The 22,102-nt window shown below is 42.2% G+C and overlaps 1 protein-coding gene across 14 annotated transcripts in view; it reads left to right on the top strand.

Moving 5' to 3' along the window:
• The window catches only part of IKZF1 (IKAROS family zinc finger 1 (Ikaros)), a 54,741-nt gene that overhangs the window by 4,951 nt on the left and 27,688 nt on the right, over positions 1–22,102 (top strand). For all 14 annotated transcript variants that reach the window (XM_009883781.1, XM_009883767.1, XM_009883768.1 and 11 more), the window contains exon 2: positions 2,289–2,408. In XM_009883781.1, the coding sequence (XP_009882083.1) occupies positions 2,289–2,408 (120 nt within the window). The remainder of the gene's footprint in view (positions 1–2,288; positions 2,409–22,102) is intronic.

The raw sequence follows: 22,102 nt of genomic DNA on the forward strand, positions 1-22,102 counted from the left end.
TCAGGTTTTTAGGGTAAGTGTTCTGAATCTAGACTAATCAAAGCATCAATTTCCATTGTAATTGGGAGCACAATTTGGACCTTGGAAGATGCAGGTGGCTTTTGATTACTATTACTTTTTAAAAAATTTCCTTGACCTGCATATAGTATGAAGAGGGCTGATTCTGACCAGCCTGCCTCTTGCCCCCCCCACCCCTCCGCCCATTAAACTTCTGGGGTTTTGTTTTTGTTTTGTTGGGGGAAAAAAAAATGTTGAAAAAGCTGAAATATTTCATCTCTCTCTCCTCACCTCATCCTGTTAGAGATGCCTCAGCTCGACAGGACGGGACTTGCACTGGAGAGTTGTTGGCAGTTCTTTAAGTTCCTTACATCCCATAAAAATAGTGCAGAAAAGTACAGGAATAACTAAATAAGGAGCTAAACAGTGAATGGCAAAAACTGTTTTAATGGACTTACTTTCTGCTTTTACTTTCTTCTGCTGTAAAATTCATAGTCCTTCTTTTCCATTTACACAATCCACCTTTGCTCTTGCACTCGCATCCACTGGGTGTCATTTTGCCCATTTAAGAATACCCTGCAGAACCTGGAGATGGGGGGGACCATATGAAGGCATCTAGTCGGCCCCTCTGCCAGTGCAGGACTGTTCCTTCGTTACCCGTGAGTCCTCTCACTGCAGTTTTAGATCGCTCTCCTAATGCCACTCCCACAATTCCCGCTCAGAGATTACTCCCCAGGCTGATAGGTGCATCATTAAGAAATGCCATCAGCCACTCATTTTGTTCATTTAAACCTATGTTTGTGCAAACAGCCCAAACCAGCTAATTTGGAAGATGGCTTAAACCTACCTGTCATTTCCCCCCCTGACCAGTGACCAGTGTAGATCAGAAAGCACAATGCTGTGCTCCATCCAGGAGGTTGGGAGGAAACCATTTTCTTCTTCCAGGGCAAATCCATAACTGGTATCACCAGACTGTTGTCACATAAGTAACATATATTTGTTTTAAATTTTTCCTTTTCTGAGAAGTGATTTCAGAATTAATTAATGTTAGTGTGTTAATGAGGGAATTCTCATTAAAAAAACCCCACTAATTTGCTAGGCCTTTGTGCCATGAAGTTACTGCCCCTGTTCGTGTGCTGATTGCTACAGGATGTCTAATAGATTGCATCAGTGTAAACTGGTAACATCTCCGTTTTGGAGACAAAGGTCTTATGTGAACATTACTGAGTTCAAATCCTGCTCTGGGCCTCTTCCATTCTTTGCTATTAATGCCAAGACCAGCCTTTTAGTAATGGTCAATGAAACTAATCACTTAGATAATGCTTCTGGTAGCTGTTTCAAAGGCATGCTTTTATTACAGATGTGCGAGGTCATGAAGCTCTTCAAGACAGGGATATTACTGTGGGCAGGGCATGTATGCTGTGACCAAGAGCTAAACCAAGAAACTGCACCAGTTCTGGAAGTGGAATACTTAGCAAGAGAGTTATTTTCCTTATTGTATTGCATTCAGCACTAAAACAAGTTCCATAATACTGAAAACATGATAAAGCACCAGACTGCTTTCTTCTACCAAACCTTGTGTACACAAGATACTGGGGTTTGTTTCCTCTTTACAAATAAGAGAACATAAACCCCTTGGAGTCATTTTTTGACTGACCTCTGCTAATTGTCTGTTAAGAAGTCTCGGGAGCTACAGGTACTTAATTACTTGTAGGCTCAAGGACCATCCAAAGCTTGACCTGTGGGTATTAGTGAAGCTTGCTGAAGATGTAGCTGAATTGTTAGTTGGAGATAAAATTTTATTTTTTGTGTAGTTCTGTTAGAGCCCCAGGATACTTGCGGATATAGACTTCACTATGGCATTGAAGCAAATCCAGATGTGCTCTCAAGAGGCATTTGTGGAAGAAAGAATTTTTACAAAAGATTACCATTTGATAGTCCTTGTAATCTGTCAGTGTATGTTGACTAAACTGGATCTTCTGAGCATAGCAGCTGAAAAAATACCCACAGGTGTTACAAATATCCAAAAGGGTAAGACTGACAACTCTGTATCCAGACTTCAGTAAATTTGGAAGAGACATTGGCCGTGCATTCTTTTCACAAATATAATTCCCCTGTATTCAAAAGAAGGTTTCTCTGCAGGACAGCAGGTTTTGGTCCTAATAATGTCATGGGTTTAGGAGTGTTCAGGTTTTTTGTTAAGTTTTATTTGGTTTGTTGTTCCTCTTATGGTATTATTTGAAAATGAGGCTACTCTGATGACTCACTGATGCTACTTTCTTCACTATTAGGAAAGGAAAGTCCTCCAATTAGTGATGTCCCAGATGATGCAGATGAACCTATGCCTGTACCAGAGGACCTTTCAACTAGTACTGGAGGACAACAGAGTGCTAAGAATGAGAGAGTCTTGGGTAAGATGATTAGTCTGATCAGAAATACTCGTCTATAATGTAACATGCCAATAACGTTAAAGTACTATATAGTAAGCTGGTATACAAACAGGTCCTGTGCCTTTTCATCTTGTTCAGAATAGGATTACTCAGGTGCTTAGTGGTTTTGTGCAACCTTCTCTTTGGGAAAGGTATTTTGATGGACAGCAAGCCTTTTCATCCACAGAGAAGTTATAAAGATCCTACTATTTATTTTATTTCTAAAGCATGACTGATTGCATGAAATTGTCCCCAGGAAAGATGGTTTTCATTCTGTGTAGGAAATGGAAATTAAATATGTGGTTTCAGGTCAAAATTGTCTGAACTGAGATTTGATAAAGATTCAGTAAACTCTCAGGTATTTTTATTTTTATTATTATTATTATTAATTTGAATGCTATCTTATATGTCATTTGCTATTCAGATTTCTCCAGAAATTACATATTAGAACACACATAGTATTCATATGTTTCAGATTCCAAGATCTGATCTTCATTTACCCTTGATTTTTAACCAGGACAACTTAAGAAAACACTTGAATTTTTTTTTTTCTAGGTAAATGTCAACAATTGATAAAGTCTATTGGATTAAAAAAAATTATTGCCCAGAGATGATTTTGCAAAATGCTGTTTTTTCTTAAGGATCCCAGACTCCACACCAAGGACTAGCAATGCTGCTGACCGCTTCATGTATCAGCTCACATGTAGTCTACTAAAAAAGACTAGATGATATCACTTGAGCATGATGCTTGTTTACTAGCAGGGGGAGGGAGCAAAAAAAATGCACAGTGACTCCCAGAATGATATATGATAAAAAAATTCAGGAAGGAGTGACTGTCAAATTATGTTTGTATATCCACAAATAAAAGTATTGCTCATCATTTTTGCATTCCTATTGTAAGAATGAGGGTCAGGGTGGAAGACTTTACACAAAGATTGCAAGCACCTTTAAATGTTTATTGTCTAAGGAAGTCCAGTAAAGGACAGCAGGTGGAAAGGGAGGCTCAGAAGGCAAAATAACCAAGTCAAGGTAATACAGCTGGATGGTGTCAGCATTAGGGATAGAGCCTACTCCCAAACTCCACCACCAGCTAGTAGATAATGCAGCATCTTATGCATCTTCACTCTATTTACCACTTGATCTCCTCTTACGAAAAATGTGAGTGTAAAGTTCAGCTCCTACATGCATATTGATATACCTTATAAACAAATTAATTTTTTTAAATTTTTTTTTAATAATCTGATCCCTTACCCTAGTGCTTTGTTTCTCAGTCCAAAGCTCTCTGGACAAAATCTTGCCTTTACTGCTTGTGTATCAAGTCATTAAATGGAGTTAAGCCTTCTTTCTCCCACAGTAACTAAACCCTACCAAATATTTAAGCCTTGATTTCAAAAATAATAATAATTTTTAAAATCCCTTCTTTAAACCCAAAGAAACACACAGGATTTTTGATTGCATTGAATTTATTTCACCTCGCAAATATCATACAGAACCAGCAAAGATGAAATTTACATTTGCTGATGATGTAACAATTCTCCCAATAGTTCAATTATATATCAATATAAACACATATTAAAAGTTACTGTAATCAGTGAAGGAGAAAATATTATCTTTGGTCTCCTAAATATGATAAGTTCCATCTGTTGTTCTCATTAGTTTTACTTTGTGCACTCAGCAATAAATTAGATTTTCCGTGTCCTGACTTCAACATTTTTTCTACAGCCACCTTCTCTACCCATTGCTCTTTGGTTTTGAAGGGTCACATCTTGTAGTGAGACTTTTACCGTAGTCAACAGAAACAAAGACAATTCACAGTAACTCTGTTTTATGGATGATCTTAATTGTAGGTATCAACTCCAGCACTTGCAATGTTTGTCTTTTCTGTAAAGCTGCATACGCTCTTACCTCATCTGCTGCTCCCCTTCCTAGCCCTAAACTAAATTTTTGAAAACAGTAGAGTGAAAAAATTAATTCTTTTTTACAAAAAAGGTCTGAACACGTGCCCCAAACATATCAGGAGCTGTATGATTGCTATGCACATTCTGGGTCATCATCAAAAGAAAATCTGTTAGGAATAAACCAATGCCTTAGGAGTGGTGTTTGGCCTTGTATGATCCCATCGATGTATTAGGGATGAAGGTGACTGTCTTTCTGTGTACGCAGTGGCATGGCAGTGTAGACAGGCTTAACGTTCAGCGCAAGGCTGTCATCTCTTAAGATCAGTTTCTCATTTCTATCCCCAAACTCAGGTGGAAAAGGATGATCTGAAAAAGTAGTTTGGAGGACAATAGATAGGCAGGAGAGTATTGTAAAGATTTCCTGGCATTATGTCTGTCTCATACCTGGGAAACTGTGGCCTATGGTAACTGACAGGCGATGCACATGAGCATATACAACCAGGCAACAGTTTTTCTCTTTGTGACTTTCCTAATGTCCCATCTGCTTCCTTCATCAAAAGGGAATCCCCTATGCACTTTGCTCTATTTCAACATATGATTTACAGTGCATTCCACTTAATCTGTTACACCCTGAGAGATCAGCTGTCCATATGGCTTGCACTGAGGAAGGATAATTTGAGTGAGACATTTATCAAAGAGGGCCTCTAGGCTCCGGAGGACTTTTTTGTACATGTAGTGTTACAGAGGTAACAATGGAAATTGCAGTTTGTTGAATGAAAAGAGTAAGTATTTACATCATCTTACTAAAATTAGGTGAGAAATTTTAATCAGTCTGTGAGATAGAAATGTTCAAATGACCGTTGGCTTACTCAGATTTGTAGTAACACTTTATGAAACCTTTAACCCTGGAGTCAAAAGTTTAATTACCCTTTTCATCAATTTAGCATTTTAAAGGTCAAAGATTAGGGGAAATGAGCTATTTTTAGAAAATAAAGATAGGCTCTAGCTACTCTGCATATTTTCAAAAATCTCCTCTTTTGCTTCTTCCAACCTTAGACTGAGACTTGAACATGGTACTATAGAGCTGATAGAGAGAACCATTTGAAACATCTCTCCCGCTCTGAGAATGAAGGTGTAGTAGACTTCAGAAGTTAAAGTACTCAATTCACTTGCCAGATTTTATTGGGTGCCTTCAGATTTTGAGCGTCTCACTTAAAATGACTAGAAAGGGTGCAAATTTCATATGGGAGGTGTCCAGAGCTTCATGAAATGTATACTTTGACTTGTGTCCACAGACAAAGACATCCAAGACGGGTTGCTTCTGATCCATGCAAAAAATGATAAGCAGGTGTGAAAAGGTCATTTGTGGAAGTAAAGTCATCAACAGTTTCTAGTAATAACCCCAAGCAGCACAGCAAAGCAGAAATGTATCAAAAGACGTGTTCTGGTCACTGCTATGTTTCTTCATTTCCCTGATAAGTTTGCTGTTTTTAATGTTGTGACTCCCAGAATTCCACTACGTATTGAGCAGCTTCCTCCTGCAAGCTTCATTCCTGCTGCTCTGTCCACTAGATCTTCTCCCTTCCTTGTCCTCTTCACCCTAAATTTCCTCCTGAGGCCGATCTGGCACCTATAACTTTTTTTTTTTTCTTTTTTTTTTTTTTTTTCACTCTGCTCACCCACCTGCTCTGCATTTAGTTTCTCTAGAAAACACAGGGAATGTTTTCAGTCAGGCAAAGAGCTAGTTTTTCTCAGCTCTTTAAGGCACTAGAGACTCTGTTTGACCATCTCTCCTAAATATCCTTTTGAAATTTTGATCTAAGTCATTTAGAAATACACATCCCACTGAAATTCCATTCCATTAAGAATTACTGCTTTGCAGCCTATTTTGGACAGGCAGCCCTATTTCCCATGCTAACCTGTAACATAGGAGCTGATTTGAAATGTCTTCCGCTGATTCTTACCGTCTCCGTTCAAGTTTCAGGTTAAATGTTGCGTGCACCTTTTGAGGATAATCAGTACTGAACATCCTGTATGCGGTAGACGGTTGCAATTTAGGGCTGTTTCTGCCCTGGCACTGTATCCTAATTCCAGCCATGTGTGGGAAGCTAATGATTCAGTGAGTTGTAGGTCGGGCCATATTACATGCAGAAAAAGCCATTTGCTGCAGGGGTAGCGTTTGCCTAGAAAGGCAAGCAGTACCTTCCTTTTTCCATAACTGCCCATACCATAACTGGACATCAATGGGTAAAAACCAAAAAGCCATCTCAGTGTTCAAAAAAAACCATCGATGGCTAAAAACCAAAAAGCCATCCCAGAAAGAGGCTGTGGGCTCGCCATTTCCGCTCAGGCAGCTGTCTGATGCTGAAGATGACCATTTAGACTTCCAACAGAAGTCAAGGGTTTCTCGCTGAAAAAAAGTGATCACCACCATAGTCAGAGATTACAGTCTGGACCTGGAATATATAATGTGTACAGATATTCTTCTTTCTGAGTGGAAGAGGTGGGAAGAACTCATCTTGCAAAATTGGGTTGAAACTGTTGGACAGCTGACAGAAGATGCCCGAAGTAACAAGTCAAGGTGATCCTAGACATCAATGTAAGACAGATGAGATTTATATGAAGTTAGAAACTCTCTATTTGTTTAAAATAAAGGACAGGAGTATGGGTGGAGACATTAAAAAGAAAGAGCTTTTTGACCTTTTTCTCCTCCAGTGGGAAATGTCAAGTGACTGATGTCACCTCCCTCCCACAACCCAGTTATTGAAGCAGAAGCCTGTGTAGCTGCAAAGCCTCAGTGCCTGCATCACTGGGAACCTGGTATTGCCTTCGCATCTTGGGGTCTGCTCTCTGGGCCATGGGCATTCCAAGGGGGTAACCTGCACGAGTTTCTGGTGCAGGCAAGTGTCCTCACTCTGAGCTGCTTCGGTGCTTTCTTTCCTTAAAAGGAGCTCAACCCTTTGAGAGCACGGACACAAGCGTTGCCGAGGGGCCACCAGGCCGACCACAACAGTTTGCCATTACATCAATCTGCTGCAACTCACACGTATCTGGGTGGAGGCAGAGCGAAAGGGTGGAAAGGCTGCAGGCGGAGGGGAGAAGGCAGTAAAGCCAAAAGGGGAAGTGCCCCACCCCAGCTTGCAAAATCAGTCCTCTTAACTTGAGGCAGGTCCAGCTTGCTGCTGCCCCGGCACTGTGGTAGGGCAGGGAAAGGGGTGAGGAGAAAGACTGACAAAGCTAAACATCTTCGCGCGCTCCTTCTGTTGGAGTTCAGTGGCTAAAAAGGCAGCGTGTTGTGTATGAGTAATAAAATGCATGTGCATGGACACGTAATCCTTCAGAGAACTAAAGTAACCTGGAGGGCTGTGTAATGGGGTTTACTTGCTAAGGTTTCAGATGGACATCTCTGTTGCTCAAAGGTATGAAAGTGTGTAGGAGCTCGTCAGCCTTTGTAAATAATTGCGAGTAATTGCTGTCTCACTTGATGTAGCCCTACTGGCTCTGAGAGTAGAGAGAACATTTGTTTCAAGATGGTTTGGGGAGTTTTAAGAATTGTCTTTAACCCTCCTCAAGGAAACAGGGCTTGAAAGTCCAACTGAGGAGGCTTCTGAAGGAATTGAAAAACTTGTAACTAAAATATTTTAGGAACTTTTAGAAATAGGGAAGTTGGGAATCTCCCCTCTTGTTTGGTCTGAAGCCCCTATTTCTAGCCCCAAAGTAGCAGTCCCCTGTGTGGTCCGGTACTGGGTGCTGAGACCCTGCCAGTATGACTTACCTGTTTTTACAGGGAATGCAGGAGACGTTTTTGTCAGGATTTTTTTCATTTTGTATGCAAAGCTCTTCTGGGAATTTGTATAGAGAAGGATGGGGGTAGTTTAGTGGGAGAAGGCATGTGACAAATTTCATGAATGACCTTATGTGTGCTGTACGGGATATACAGTATATACCAGGCTTCAAAGTATGTTTTGCCTGTGCATAGTGTGAAACTGTGTGCTAGAGTGAGGTGCAGAAGGCCCAGGTATGCGGGGCCACTGGGATGCTGAGGAATTAGCCACACTGCCAGAGACAAGCTCTTCTCAACGTAATGACTTTGGACTCTGCAAAATGCGCGTGGATTTTCACAAGGCCCATGAAAAACAGCCCCCTTCTGAAGGCAGATCCCTTTATCAAATTTAAAAATGCTTGCTGCAAGTAACGGAGGGCGAACATTTTCAAAACAAACACGCAAGTGGTTTCTCAAAGGGAGGGCAAGCCATTGTGGAAAGCAGAGCCACCGCCGTCCCAGTGCAGGCTGTGCTGTAATTCGCCCAGTTAACTCAGCCGGTGCAGAGCCCGGGCAGAGCCGCGGGGTAAGCAGGCACACAAAGATTTGTTCTCTCGTGCAACCAGAGCGCATGCGAAAGTCGAATCCTTGAGAAGAGAATTGGTCCTCAAAGAGAGCTGTACTTTTCCAGCGATGCCTAATCCATCTTGTGAGGAGTTTTTCCTCTCCTTGCCCGTTTGGTAGAAGTATGGTTTCTGTTGCTGCGATGTGGCAACGTGACGTTGCAGTGGGTGGTGAAGCTATGGGGTTATTTTTTCCCCTTGTTTCTCCAGAGCTGTGGAGCTTGTAGAGCCGTGGCCAATTTCATGAGTGCCTGCTAGGCACTGCTATGTTTTCAGAAGGGAACATTGGTGCAAAGAGGGGGGAAAGCCCGGGAAACTGTGCAAGTTTTGTCTCTTCAGCGCTGAGAAAGGGGTGAGCGTTGTTTGAACTGGAGAGACGCAGTGTGTTTAGCTGTGTGGCTTTTAGGTACGGATACGGAGCCTGCTGATCTAATCTGCAGTTAGAGGAAGTTGTCTTTATCTGAGCAGAAGAGATGGGCCTCAGAGATAAGCCCCATTCTAGCTCGGGAGTTAAAATTATCTAGCAGGATCTCAGCCGTGGCTACAGCACAGCTCAGAAATACAGGGCTCTGGCTGGAAGGGGGACATATTTTAAGCTGGGGAGGACCTCTCTAACTGCAGCTTGCTAAACCTCAGGTTATTTTAAGGGAATGACTGCGTCAAAAGGTTGGAAGAACCTCCCAGCACCAGCCATCCCTCTATTCTGTGTAATTTCTTGCTTGCTGTTTGCTGTAGGCTCGCTTTTTCGCTTCAGCAAGTTCTCGTTCAACCCGGGTGCTGCTCTTCAGGAGTGCACCCCGAGTGAAAAGCTCAACTGCTGGACTGAGGAGCAGTATAGGGACCACCTGCCTCTACAGAGGCGCCGTTTCAGAACAAGATGCTGTTTTGATTTTGTTCAGCCTTCTCGCACGTTTCTGTAATTTCAACGCCCGCCATGGTGCTCCCTGGGAGCAGACGGTTTCTGGCTGCAGAGGACCTGCAGTGATGCTCTCCCCTCAGGTGCAAGCTCCCGGGGCTCTGTCCCACTGCAAAATGTGCAAACACAGTGTCACTGTGGCCGCATCCCCACATTAGAGATTTGCAGGGAAGGATATACAGCATGGCTGTGCCACCACAGGTTTCTCCGGTGTGGAACAAGCCTTTTATGGTAAAGAGCGGGGGTTGGAGGGAGCTCCTTTTTGGAGCTGTGGTCCTAAACCCAGGACCAAGCAAGACTCATTGCAGCAGGACAGAGGTTTGTCCCCAAACCTTTCTCACTGAGCTCACTACGTGCGGTTTCTTGAAGCCTCGAAAGATGGTCTCTCTGGAAAAAGCTTTGCCCCACATGCAGTACGTGGGTACACCACAGCTGCCAGTAGAGGCTCACCTTCAGCATGTCATTTATGGTGAAGAAGTGTGACAGCAAAAAGCTGTTAACTTGTGGCGGTGGAGCAGCCAGCACCCCAGGATTTTGGCCCCCAGAGGTAGCTTTTTAGGAACTCTGTCCTGCCTCATCTAGCCGCATCCATGAACAAGCGAGCTAGCAGAGCAGCAGCCCAAAAGCAGGTTAGACCTGCAGCCTGCAACGTGAGACACTTTCTGCTGCTCCCTCCCTGCCCAGAAAGTGAATTCTGTGCAGTAAAGGTGCACGTGCAGGGAATGTAATTCCTAGCAAAGTAACCCATTTGGTGCGTGCTTCTCTTTCTTGGGTTTTTACACATTTTTGAGTTAGGAATAGTGCATAGTTCTTGTATCCATTGCAGTTTAGGGACATGTTTCTCAGAAGCGTTTAGGTGTCTAGGTTATAGGCTTAAGAAGAGATCCCAAGAGGGTATTTAATCTGTTTTTCCACCATCAGCCACAGTAACACCACAGGCACCAAATGGGGTTTTTGGAAGTGAGTAGCTCCTTCTTCTTTCATGTAAATAAGATTTCAACCCTAACATGCCAAAACCCATACCGAAAAATAGGATTAAGAACACCATTGAAGGTTTGTAGAGAATTAGTAAATGCAGAGCAAATATAGAATTACTCTCCATTTCCAACAAAACCAAGGCTGATCCAAAAAGAAACGTTAAGGTCCATATTTTGCTCTTTGGCTTCCACCTTCCATTTCCCCTGTTTCTCCTCCCCCAAAGGTAATCCAAAATTAACTCATTTGAGAAGTGCAATAAATATAGCAAAAGTGGAGAAATGTGACAGAATGAATTGACTTCCACTCTTCAAAGCCACATATCAGAGTTTGAAGATCAAAAAAAAAAAAAAAAAGAAAAAGAGAAGAGACTGAAGAGTAAGGAGAACTTTCATATAAGCCATTTTTTTTACCCTGGAAATGTTACTTCTGAGGAAGTGGCTCTTACCAGAGTTTTCAGTAACTTCTAGATTATTTTATGGAACAATGTAAGAACTCGCCTGCTTCCTGACCCCTCCTTTCTAAATGAAATAATTGAGAGCTGTAAAAGGGATTGCTAATTCCTTCATATAACAGAGACTATCTGCACATGATTTTGCCCTCACTGCTGATTAAGTAACGTAACAGAAATGTTTAATGCAATGAGAAGGTGGGTTTTAACTAAAGTTGGTGACACTTTCAGCTTGTGTTGCAATTAATAGAAGAGGAAATATTCATTCTCCACATTTCATCATTTAAAAGCATCCTGTATTTGTAAGAAGCTGTGATCAGCCAACATCCCCTCTATGGATTTGAACTTCCCAAATCTTTGGTGGTTTTTGTGTTTTGGGTTTTGTCTAAGCTAAGAGCTTTGCGTTCTGGTTTTTAATGATGGCTTAGGGGTTTTTTGGAGGGAGATCGGTCCCTTCTCATTCACAGGACTGCGCACCTCAGCATTATATGGACTGAGTTATTGAGCCTGTTTTTTCCTGCTGTGAATATGTGTTGCAATGCTCGGAAGTGGTGGCAGTGGTTGGTGTTGAAGCAGGATGGTTTCATTAGCACCAAAATGGCGACTGCCAACTAGGGAACACTGCTGTTTCTGCACACCTTGCACTACATCTGCATTTCAGAGACATTTTTCTGGATCTTTCCATATGAGAATTTATTTTCAGGGGAGAACAATACGTGCACATATAGAATTCATTATGAAAAATTAGTTTGCCTTGTTGTGGGGTGGACTGAGACCCAGTTTTGTGTCCAGATTTGTGTCCACAAACACCTTTGTGGCTGAGGGAAGTGTTGAATTGTCCGTGATCCATCCCTACCCCAACCCCCAGCTGACTGTATTCACAATTCAGGCTGTGAATGTCGCTATCTCTCCTGAGCAGAGCATCCCTCCTAGTTTCCCCAAGCTGAAGCCATGAGCGCAGAGGTGAGAACATCCCTTCTGCACTGATACGGCGCCTTCCTTTCTGAGTCAGGGTTCATCCTTTTTCCTCCCAGAATCCAAACCGTTTTGTTACGAGCACCTCCCGTCGCTGGACGTGGGAGGGCAGGTGGGGAAGCCCTGATGGCCAGTGAGGTCACTGGGACTTCATCTGATGCAGGTGTGGACCTACAACAATTTATCTAGAAGTCAAATGGGAACTGGGCTTTTCTGGGGAGGGGTTGAGCTTCCTGCCTATTTGTCCACATAATGGCAAGTAGAAATAAAAATGAGAAATTATAATTGTGCTAGCAAAAGGACTTCAGTGGCTTTTGCCCAACATGTGTAAAAGACGAGGAAGGAATAATGATAATGAGGCATTACTTCTGGTGTAGCAACATATTTGTTTAATCTCACCTCCACATTGCTAGCAGATCCCAGTAAAATTGGTATCCTATTGTGGGCTTATTGTGGTATCAAGTGGATTTTTTTTTTTTCCCCTTGCAAAACAGATTAGAGAAGTCTGATACTGTTTATTCTGTAATTACACATTGATGAGTCTGTACGTTCACTATACAGTGTAACCATTGTTAATCTCTTTCCTATGTGCCACGGAAGAGAATGATTTATACAATACATGATTTAGCCCTTAGTGTTAAGGAGATGATGCAAAAATATTTTTCATTTCTACAACTTTTTGTAATTCATTTCTTCTCTTTAATACTTCCTTTGAAGTTTGAAATGGCAATGTATTTTGCAGCCAACAGGAGCCATTTATTCCATTTTCTCTTTTACATCTGTAAATGCCCATGCACATACACATGTACATACAAAGATATGTCTGTCAGCACACGTAGAATTATATGCCTGCAAAGTCAAATTCCTCTGTGTGCATGTCTGTGTAAAAAACCTAAAAACCAGCATACGTATGCAAAAGAGCATTTATCTTGAAGGCTGAGCTTTTCATGCTTTTTAAGAGGGAAAGAAAAGACCTATCAAACATATAACTCTGCAAAATAAATGCATGTCATAATTTTTATTTTTTTTTTCAAACCTAAAAGAGGAAAAAGTTAGTTCCTGCTAATTTGTCTGTATCCCTATAAGAAACCTTAGTGTAAATTCCATTTGGGAAGTGGGTAGCAGCTGAGGAAGACCCACACGTACCCGTTGTGGCTTTCACAGTCTGTGTAGAGCTGCTGACCCGAGGTGGCTGTGAAGGCAGACAGGGTCATGGCACTAAAACGTCCACCGAGAAGTTCATGAAGAACTGGGGAAAGGAGAGAGACATGCAACCCATCTCAGCTCTTCACGCTGGCGTTCCTCACCTGAGGCAATGCCCTGGAGAGGCTCTCCTGCCTCGCACTGCTGGATCAGCCGTGGAGGAGTACATGGACTCTTGGTATCCTCCCCTGCAGTTCATAAGTGCTGTTCATTCCGGCTTTTGGATGCTTTAGTTGCTTATTTTTTCACAGTGTTACTCAGCTAAGTTCTGTAACGGAGAGTGAGAGATACATTGATGAAATATTTCTTCCAGAAGATTCTTTTACAGCCCTATACAAAATTTAGGATTGCACTGTGAAGCTTTGGATGACGTCGGGTCCTCACAGCAGAGGGATAGATAGCTGACGTATTGAAATAATCTTATGGAAAATGCAGATAGAGTATCTTGTATCTCTTGTTTGAGATACAGCTTTCCGCTAAAAGCTGATGCATGCCAAACTTGGTAACTTTCTTGGAGACATTTCAGTAGCTAACTGAGCTAACGAATACAAAGGCACAACTAAAGAAACCACTGTAACGGATACAGTGATGGACCCTTCTGCTAGTCCATCCAGGAAAGCGACAGTGACATTCAGGGAATCTCCTTATGCAAGTCTTGTGGTGCTACAGCTGAGTGTAAAATATAACCCCTCACAAAGGCCAGGCTAGTTGAGCAAAATTCAGTCCCTGGCCTTCCTGTGTGAGGGCTGGGGTTTGCTGTGCAATGGTGGTTTTTTTCACCCCTCTTTTCTACCCTCAGTGAGACAGAGCACAAATAGTTATATTAGTTGCATACTTCCTGAGAACACAGTGATCCACACATTCTGGGCTGCGGCTTGTGTTTTTCACGTTCAGGCATAGGATGGGAGTTCATCAGATAGCAATGGGGAGCTCTAGCAAATAGCACATTTGCATCAGCAGAAGAAATTTTACCAGACTTGCTGGGAAGGTTTGCCACCACATGACACGGTCCTGCACTACTAACAGCCACTGCACATTCATTCGATAAAAAAGATGACAACAGAAAATGAAACTTTTAACGTTCTCTTCCACGAACACTTGAGAAGCACGTTACCCTGAAGGCGCAAGCCTGTGGCTCACATCACCTTCCCTGGGACTTCGTGGTGCCTTTGAGGTAACAGAATTTGAAGCGGAGGATGAGCTGTGCTTCGTTTGTCCTGGTGGCAAGGAGAGTTCTTGGCATTGCTGTGGTGCAAGTGGCAATCCTGATGTCTGTTCCTAAGAGTCCAAAGGCCTGCCAGTAAGATACTGGGATCACTGGGATTTGAGTGCCTTATGTGCTCAGAAATATTCAGCCAGCATGATTTTGTCTTTTTGTGTTGGACAAGGCAGAAGCAGCTTTCCTTGAGATGCTGTCCTTCAAATGAGCAAAGCATCATTTGTCAGTCATATATTTTTGTGTCTGGTTGCTGACCAGTTTACCAGGTAAAGGTTAATTTTCTCAAGACCAAGTCTGCACACTTGCTGCAGCCTCTGACAAGCTTTCCAGCCTGTGACCTGCGTCAGCATGTATAACCCAACAGCCCAAATTGTTTTTCCAGGTGTATGTGTTCCCAGGTGGTGGAGTTCATTTGCTTTCTTGACCTCATGCTATACTCCACAGTGCAGCACGGCCATAGCAGAGATACCAAAGTTTACCTTAGCTAATAAGAAATAGCAGCTTCTGTAGAGCTGCTTTGCATTTTAATGGGGAAGGTTTTTCACACTTTCCATTTGCCTCACTCCTAGTCCGGCCACACTGTCTGGGTGCTAGTATGAAGTTTAGGTGCCTTACAGATCCTGGATTGGGTAGAACTGATGCAGTCTCTCTGGCTTGGTAGCAACAAGGGGTTGCAACTTGGTAGTTCATGGGAAAGAAGAAGGTTTCCTAATGTGTAATAGTATATTAGGACACACATTTGGGTGTTTCTACACTTAGAATCCTTTGGGTTTGGTAAAAATGCAACACAATGTCTGTTTCTTTGCAATATTTGAAAAGTGCTTTAAACATAAGCTGGGCTTTAAAAAGTGACAAAAGGATTCCTCCAAGTGAAAGGCACTTATGGTGTCTACGACACACAACTAAAAGCAGAGAGGAAGTTTGACAGAAACTTTGCCTGCTAGACATTTTCAAATATTCCATAAATGCTGAGAGGGCAGGAAATGCCACTGCCGATGGTCTGAACAGATCACCAACCCTTATGGGAGGCCAAGTTTTGATCGCTGTCCAAATGCCTGGCACCAGTTTCCACAGCACCGATCTTCTAGTTGCATATAATTATATGTCCTCTATCCATATTAACTCTTACTGTTTACATAAGACTGAGAAGGGGATTGACTTAAGCTTTGAGTGTTTCTACTGCCTTTTCTCTCCAATCGTTTTGTTGTTTTTATCTATGGATTTGTGTTGTGGCGCAGGGTTCCTGGAAAAGGAACAGAGTTCTGTTGCTCTAGACACTGCACAAACACCGACAGCACACCCCAAAGAGCCTGCAATCTAATTAAGGCTATATATACATGATTGATTAATTAAGCCTTACAATTCCTAGCTGAGGTAAGTGTGAGGTAGGGCACAATGAGATATAATCAGTTGTGCCGTGGAATCTAAACCATAAATAGAATTCTGGAGAGCAGAGAGCAAATTTGGTTTTCTAATAGCTGCAGCAAAATCGTCATGTGCGTTCTTCCAGAGTGCAGTGGGATTGCTTTGGTTCAAAGTACTCAGCTTTGTTTTAAACAATGTGTATCTTTAGCTTGAAAACTGAGACTGGAAAATATAAAACAGGTAAACGTAAACAAATGAAGGATTTGGTGATGGTACATGAGGGAATAAAATAAATATTGGCAGCAAATGATTAGATCATTTTGGGAATCAGGAAATAATTGATTTCCTGACTTCTAATTAGTCTAGATCTTAGTACAGAGAAGCGATTCACTGTATCACTTACACTTTTGGAAAAAGGGGAGGGCTGATTTCCAGCTCCATGCTGATTTATCCCAGGTTGTGCCAGTGCAATGAGTGGAATTACAACCTGGTGCCGGCATGACAGTGCAGTGAGTGGGGCTGGGCCTGGGAGAGTGGGCAGCTGTAGTAAAGTTGAGATGTAAGCCCAAATTTCAGGTCAAATCCATACTCTTCTCCAGACTTTTCTTTTTTTGCTGAGATGTTTCTGAAGATCTTTTGCGTTACAAAAAAAAAAAATAGCAATTTGGTTTTTCACACCTCATAACTGAACATGTATGAGAGGCGCTACGGAGCTGAACTGGAGATGACACAGTTTTCAGTACTTAGTCATTTCCTACAAAAATGGTACAGGCTGAGACCCTCTCTTGTTTCCTTTCTCAGACCACTGATAACTTCTGCCATGCTGGCTGCATGTGGCGGGAAATTAAAAATGGGTTTGGGTATTTTAAACAGCTTATGCTTTTTTTTCTTGAGGTAGTTGCCTTTGGATTTTTACATCTCTCTTGGAACAGCGTGTTAGCATGGGAAAAGGCCAGCTGAGGCCTGCTTCTGCATCATTACTCTGAGGAAGAAAAAGCCTACTTTTTGACCTTGAGCAGTCCTAGATGACGGACAGCTGGCTGAGGGCTCCAAGCACTTGATATTCAGTATTTTATGGATGTAACCAAGGTTTATTAGGCTGGATAATAATTCCACCTTTGTATAATTGTGGATTATGGGTGGCATCTTCACAAATACCTAAGTGGTGCAGCCTCTCGAGCTACAACTGCTGCCTGCACCGTGGTCCCTAGGCACCTTCTGTGGGACACATGCTAGGAGGATGACCAGTGCATGGCCACATTTCAGTCTCGTGTTAGGACACTTGAGAGGCATGTACCCAGATGTAGGAATCACTCCAGACAGCAACATAGCTTTTGAGTTTCCCCATTAAAAAAAAGGAAAAAAAAAAAGTCTTATCCCTATTAAAAAAGAATTTTAAAATGTGCAGATGGGGAAGTAAGGGCACATGATGGATTAAGTGCCTTTCCCATGGCCACACAGGAAGTCTGTGGCCAAGCTAGGAATTAAACCTAGATTTCCTCAGTCTGCATCCAGTGCCCTGTCCCTCTTTGAGGGCATGAAATTTTGTTTGTTTTCGAATTCTCTGTAAGCTGAAGCAGAGGGCTACTGTTTGTGAGGAAGAGAATTATTAAAAGATAAGTACAATTTGTAATTGGTGAGAAACTGAGAATAGTTCTGGACCAAGTATTGCCCATTTTTTTTGCTGTTTAATGTTCTCTTTTTTCCCGAGTTTACATCAGCATAAAAATCCCCTTGTGGTATTGCTCCTTAACCAAGCAAACTACTCATGCCTTTCCTTATGGCTGGGATTGCAGTAGAGGTCAATGCTTAGCTGTTTCCAGTTGTCCTGGTGTAACAGGAACATTATGACCGGCTTGACAGGAGAATGATAATTTTTCTGCCTCTTTTACTTCAGATTTCTTATCCAAAATCAAATAGAAAAATTGCATCCTTTTGCTGTGGAGAACATCCACAGCTAAGTTCTTTCCTACAGTGCTCATTTGACTTGACATAGCATTGTTTCTTGAATAGCTACACGACTGCCATTTGCCTTTGGAAAGGCTGAACCAAATTAAGAGGGGCTTCACTGAAATTAAAAACAGACCAGAACTACTAAAGCCAGAAGGCAGCAGGTCATGCCCTTCAAACCCAAAATACACACCAGCCCTTCTCTGTAGTAGGTAGGACATGAATAGCTTTACAAAAACCTTTACGACGGTCATAGTCCCTCTCACATAGGTGTGCATGGGTATTACACAGCTTGGTCACCCTGCCATCCCGAGAAAAATAATGAATGCAGTGTATAAACTATGCCACTGTGAACTAGAGGTATTGGTGCTGTATCTGTAAGGAAGTAGAAGATCAGTCACAGCTGCAGGATGGGACACGCACTGCAGGTCTACAACAGTCATAACGTCTAAGGGACTGTTGCCATTCGCAGCAGAGGAAACTGCTAACTCCTTCCTACGCAGGTAAAGTCATCTCTCCTCTGTCCCACATGTCCCAAAATACATTAACTTCAGCTGAAGAACTAAACACTGATCAAGTGGCCCAGAAGATATTTTGTAATTCACAGATAAATGGTAGGGAAAATAGCTGAGCCCGTTGATATTCTCTGAGCAAGAGTGTTTCAAAGAAAGTGAAGCCTCACTAATACCCATTTCTTATCACCTCCTGACAGCCTCCTTTGTGGGGGAATAGCCACAAATGGTTTTGAACGAGCTCTTCCAACAGGGTAGCTTTCATGCAGCGATGAACAAATAATTATACCTCAGTACACCTTTGTGTAACACTCTTGTCTTCATTTACATGCAGGATTTCACCACTATCTTCCTGAGAAACTACAAAATTCAGTTAGCCACCAGATAAGATAAAGAATGGAGCTTGACTCAAAAGGGATGCATAACTATTAGAGTTGTGATATTTACAGAAGGTCGTTTCTCAAGTTTTTACTTTCTACTCAGCCCTTTATCAGACAAATTCTTGCTGAAAAGTCCTTGAGAAATGGGGGGCTGTAAAAAGCTGGATCCCACTCTATTCTTAAAAGAGGTTAATGTTCTGCTTTGTATCTCTTCTGCCTGCAAATTTCTTCATGTGAATTCAAATACTTTCTGCTCCGGCCAAGTTTCGTTCTGAACGAATGGGACAGAAGGGTACATGATCTCAGTGAAGGACTTCCTAAACTGTCTGCTCCATCCGCTGGCAGCCGGGCAGGATTGCCCAGTTAGGCAATCCCTACTCTGCTTTAGCCAATTTCCTTCTGTACTCTTCCATCACTCTGTCCTCTGTGGCTGCCTTCAGCAAATAAGACCATTGCCCAATCATGCCTTCTCACCCTGAGGCTAGGCATTTGGAGGCCTTTTCTTCGCGTTGGATTTCCCTCTTTTCTTTCTCGGTGTGATTTGAGGAGTCCCTCCTCTTGGTTGATATGAAGATAAGGAAGGGGGTGATGGTTGGTTCAGATTTGGTGAAGTCCCGCTGCACACATAGCAACACAGTTTGGTAACTGGCTTAAAGTAGGTGGGAAGGGGAATACAGGTCAAGAGGGTGAAAGCTGGAGAGGAATAGTAATCTAGAAGATTGCTGCAGGGGTAGAAAAGGTATCTTTTTTGTTTGTTTTAAATTTTTTTTTGCTGCTAAGCCACCAAATATAATTCCTGGTCTATGCTTCCCTTTCTGTCACTTCTCCATAATTCTTAGCATTTCAGTTGGGCTGCTGTCTCTTGGCTGCTTCCTCTTTTCCTGCTTTCCTATATTTCATTATTTGCCCTTCTTCCTCTTCGAATGCTTTTACAACAGAGTGAGGAGGATGTGGAAACCCAGTTACAATATGACACACAAACTGCAGTGTCACAATTGCAGCTCTTCGGTTTCACCTCCGGGAGCGTGCAGAAGCAGGTCAGGGTGGACAGGCAGGAGTGGGGGGCTGAGGGAAAGAAAGGAGAGATTTATAAATAGGGAAGAGAAATGACAGAAAGTCACAAGGTTTCCAGCTCAGGAACTTGGGATAATGGCTTTCCACATAGTTTAAGATAATCCCAAACTGAATCATCACTATGTCCTTGAGTGCAAAGGAGAGATGGCAGTCTGTGCCAGTCTAAGGGTCTCCCACAATACTGCTGCCACAGAGAAGAAATAGCCCTGGTGTGTTTCTGAACTCGCCTGCAGAGACATGAAAACTGAGCAGACCTCTAGGCCTGTATTGTGCCCAGCTCATAAAATTGCCTTTTCAACAACAACAACAACAACAAAAAAAGAAAACAAAAAAGAAAGGAAAACAACCAATAAAACCTCAAAGGAAAAATTATTCTTAGTGCCCATGTCTGTGTGTGAAGTAAACTTTTGGAAGATGCTTTGGATGAAAATGAGGAGGTGCTGTAGCTTTCCTGAGATATCAGGCAGCTGGGAAAATTCCCTCGGACTTTGCTCCGACTGCTTCCTAGGGCATCCATTAATTAGAAGTGCTTCTCTTCTCTTCTCTTCTCTTCTCTTCTCTTCTCTTCTCTTCTCTTCTCTTCTCTTCTCTTCTCTTCTCTTCTCTTCTCTTCTCTTCTCTTCTCTTCTCCTCTCTTCTCTTCTCTTCTCTTCTCTTCTCTTCTCTTCTCTTCTCTTCTCTTCTCTTCTCTCTCCTCTCCTCTCCTCTCCTCTCCTCTCTCCTCTCTCCTAGAAGCCTTTCAACTCAGTTGATTTAAATTTACATTGTAGCAACTGGTGTAGGACTTGCTCCAAACTTCTAGGCCGTGACAGATGCTAAGGAGATAAACAACTGTGGGTTGGGAGGAAATGGGTAATGTGTCCAGACTGCTCTGTGTGTTTGTGGAAGGAGTTAGAGGAACAGTAGATAGAGGTTTCCTGTTAAGCCGGACAAGGGGGAAGCTGTGATGTTTGTCAGCTATGGCTGCGATTGGACTCAAGTTCAACAGCATTCTCAGTGTGGGTTCGCTGTTTCTCCATCCCCCATGAGAAGCTCAGGTTGTCTAAAAAATCTGGATACCACTAAAAGTCAAGGAGACTTAAGCTCCCAAGTCATTTAGATACTTCAAAACTGCTCTCCACTAGGTGCTGTGGTGGAATAAGGGTTTGATAGTGTCCCTCTGCTGCAAATTGGGAAGCAATGCCTGAACTGGCTCTGAGCTTTGAGATTGGAATATGCCAATACATGTCCTTTTTGTTAACCACTTCTCCAATGATCAACTTACAGGTTATGGCAAACAGAGTTTATGGGGAGCTAGCAAATGCCTCTCTGCATGTGCATGCTAAACAGATGCTGTTCCTGACTTTTAGAGATGACTGGATGCCCAGAATTCAGATATGGAGCTTGAGGCAGTGGTCTGCTTTCTCAGTGATTAGTGTTTTCCAGGCTGATCTGTTTTCTGATAATCTCATCTCATTAGTGTCTGAAGTTGGAGGGCCCCAAAACATTAGTTGATTTGGTAAAAAAAGTCTTTTGTTGATGCAAAAATGTTAAAGTAATTGGTAGGTATATTGAAATGAATGGAAGAGTTTTGAGGAATTCAAGCAGTATTTGAATTAATTAATTAATTAATTAATTAAACCACATTAGGTTATTCTGTTCTATACCTTAGCCAGAAATCAAGGCCTTTATGAAAGAATTACTGTGGTTTGAGGTATGTAGGTTTCTCCTGTTCATAATAGTCAGTTTTGGGCTATTTATGAAAATTTAGTCTAAAGTGGTACTATTGGAGACCATTTAATTTAACAACTATTATTTTGAAAGCCTTTTCTCTTGAAGCTCTGCCAGCAACATGTTGGCTTGGATGCTTTGTTGATCTATCCCTGTTAAGAAAACGGTTGCAATTTGATTTAAGATAGTGATACTCAACGTGGTGATTGTGACTTTGAAGACTGTGGTCTTAACTGTGTTTCCAGTGAGTTTCAAATGTCAGATTACTCATTCAAAAGAGTGGTAAAATAATTTTAAAACACCCCTTTGCTTTGAGCAGCCTTAAGCATTGCTGAAGATTTGTTCAGGGTTTGAGGAAGCTGCACCTGAGTGGATTGCCATGTTGGCCTTTCTCCTCTAGAGGCATGATGATACCTGCACCAGAAACCCAACTAAACCTCAGCTTGGAGTTCCCTTCTGCTGCACAGTTTCTTTCTGATTTTGGAGATAACCCTCAGTACAGGAATAGGGACTCCTCAATTCAGTAGTTGCAAATCACCACTGAGGTGTGCTTGCAGAGCAGAGCTAGGAAGTTCAGCTAGGATGCCATTCCTCTTTTTTTTTCTATATGTAATCTTTTACATACAGAAAATTCTTTAGACTGAACTTCTGTGTTATTTTTC

The sequence above is a fragment of the Charadrius vociferus genome, unplaced genomic scaffold (genome assembly GCF_000708025.1).
Source record: "Charadrius vociferus isolate BGI_N301 unplaced genomic scaffold, ASM70802v2 scaffold103, whole genome shotgun sequence".
Classification (NCBI taxonomy): domain Eukaryota; kingdom Metazoa; phylum Chordata; class Aves; order Charadriiformes; family Charadriidae; genus Charadrius; species Charadrius vociferus.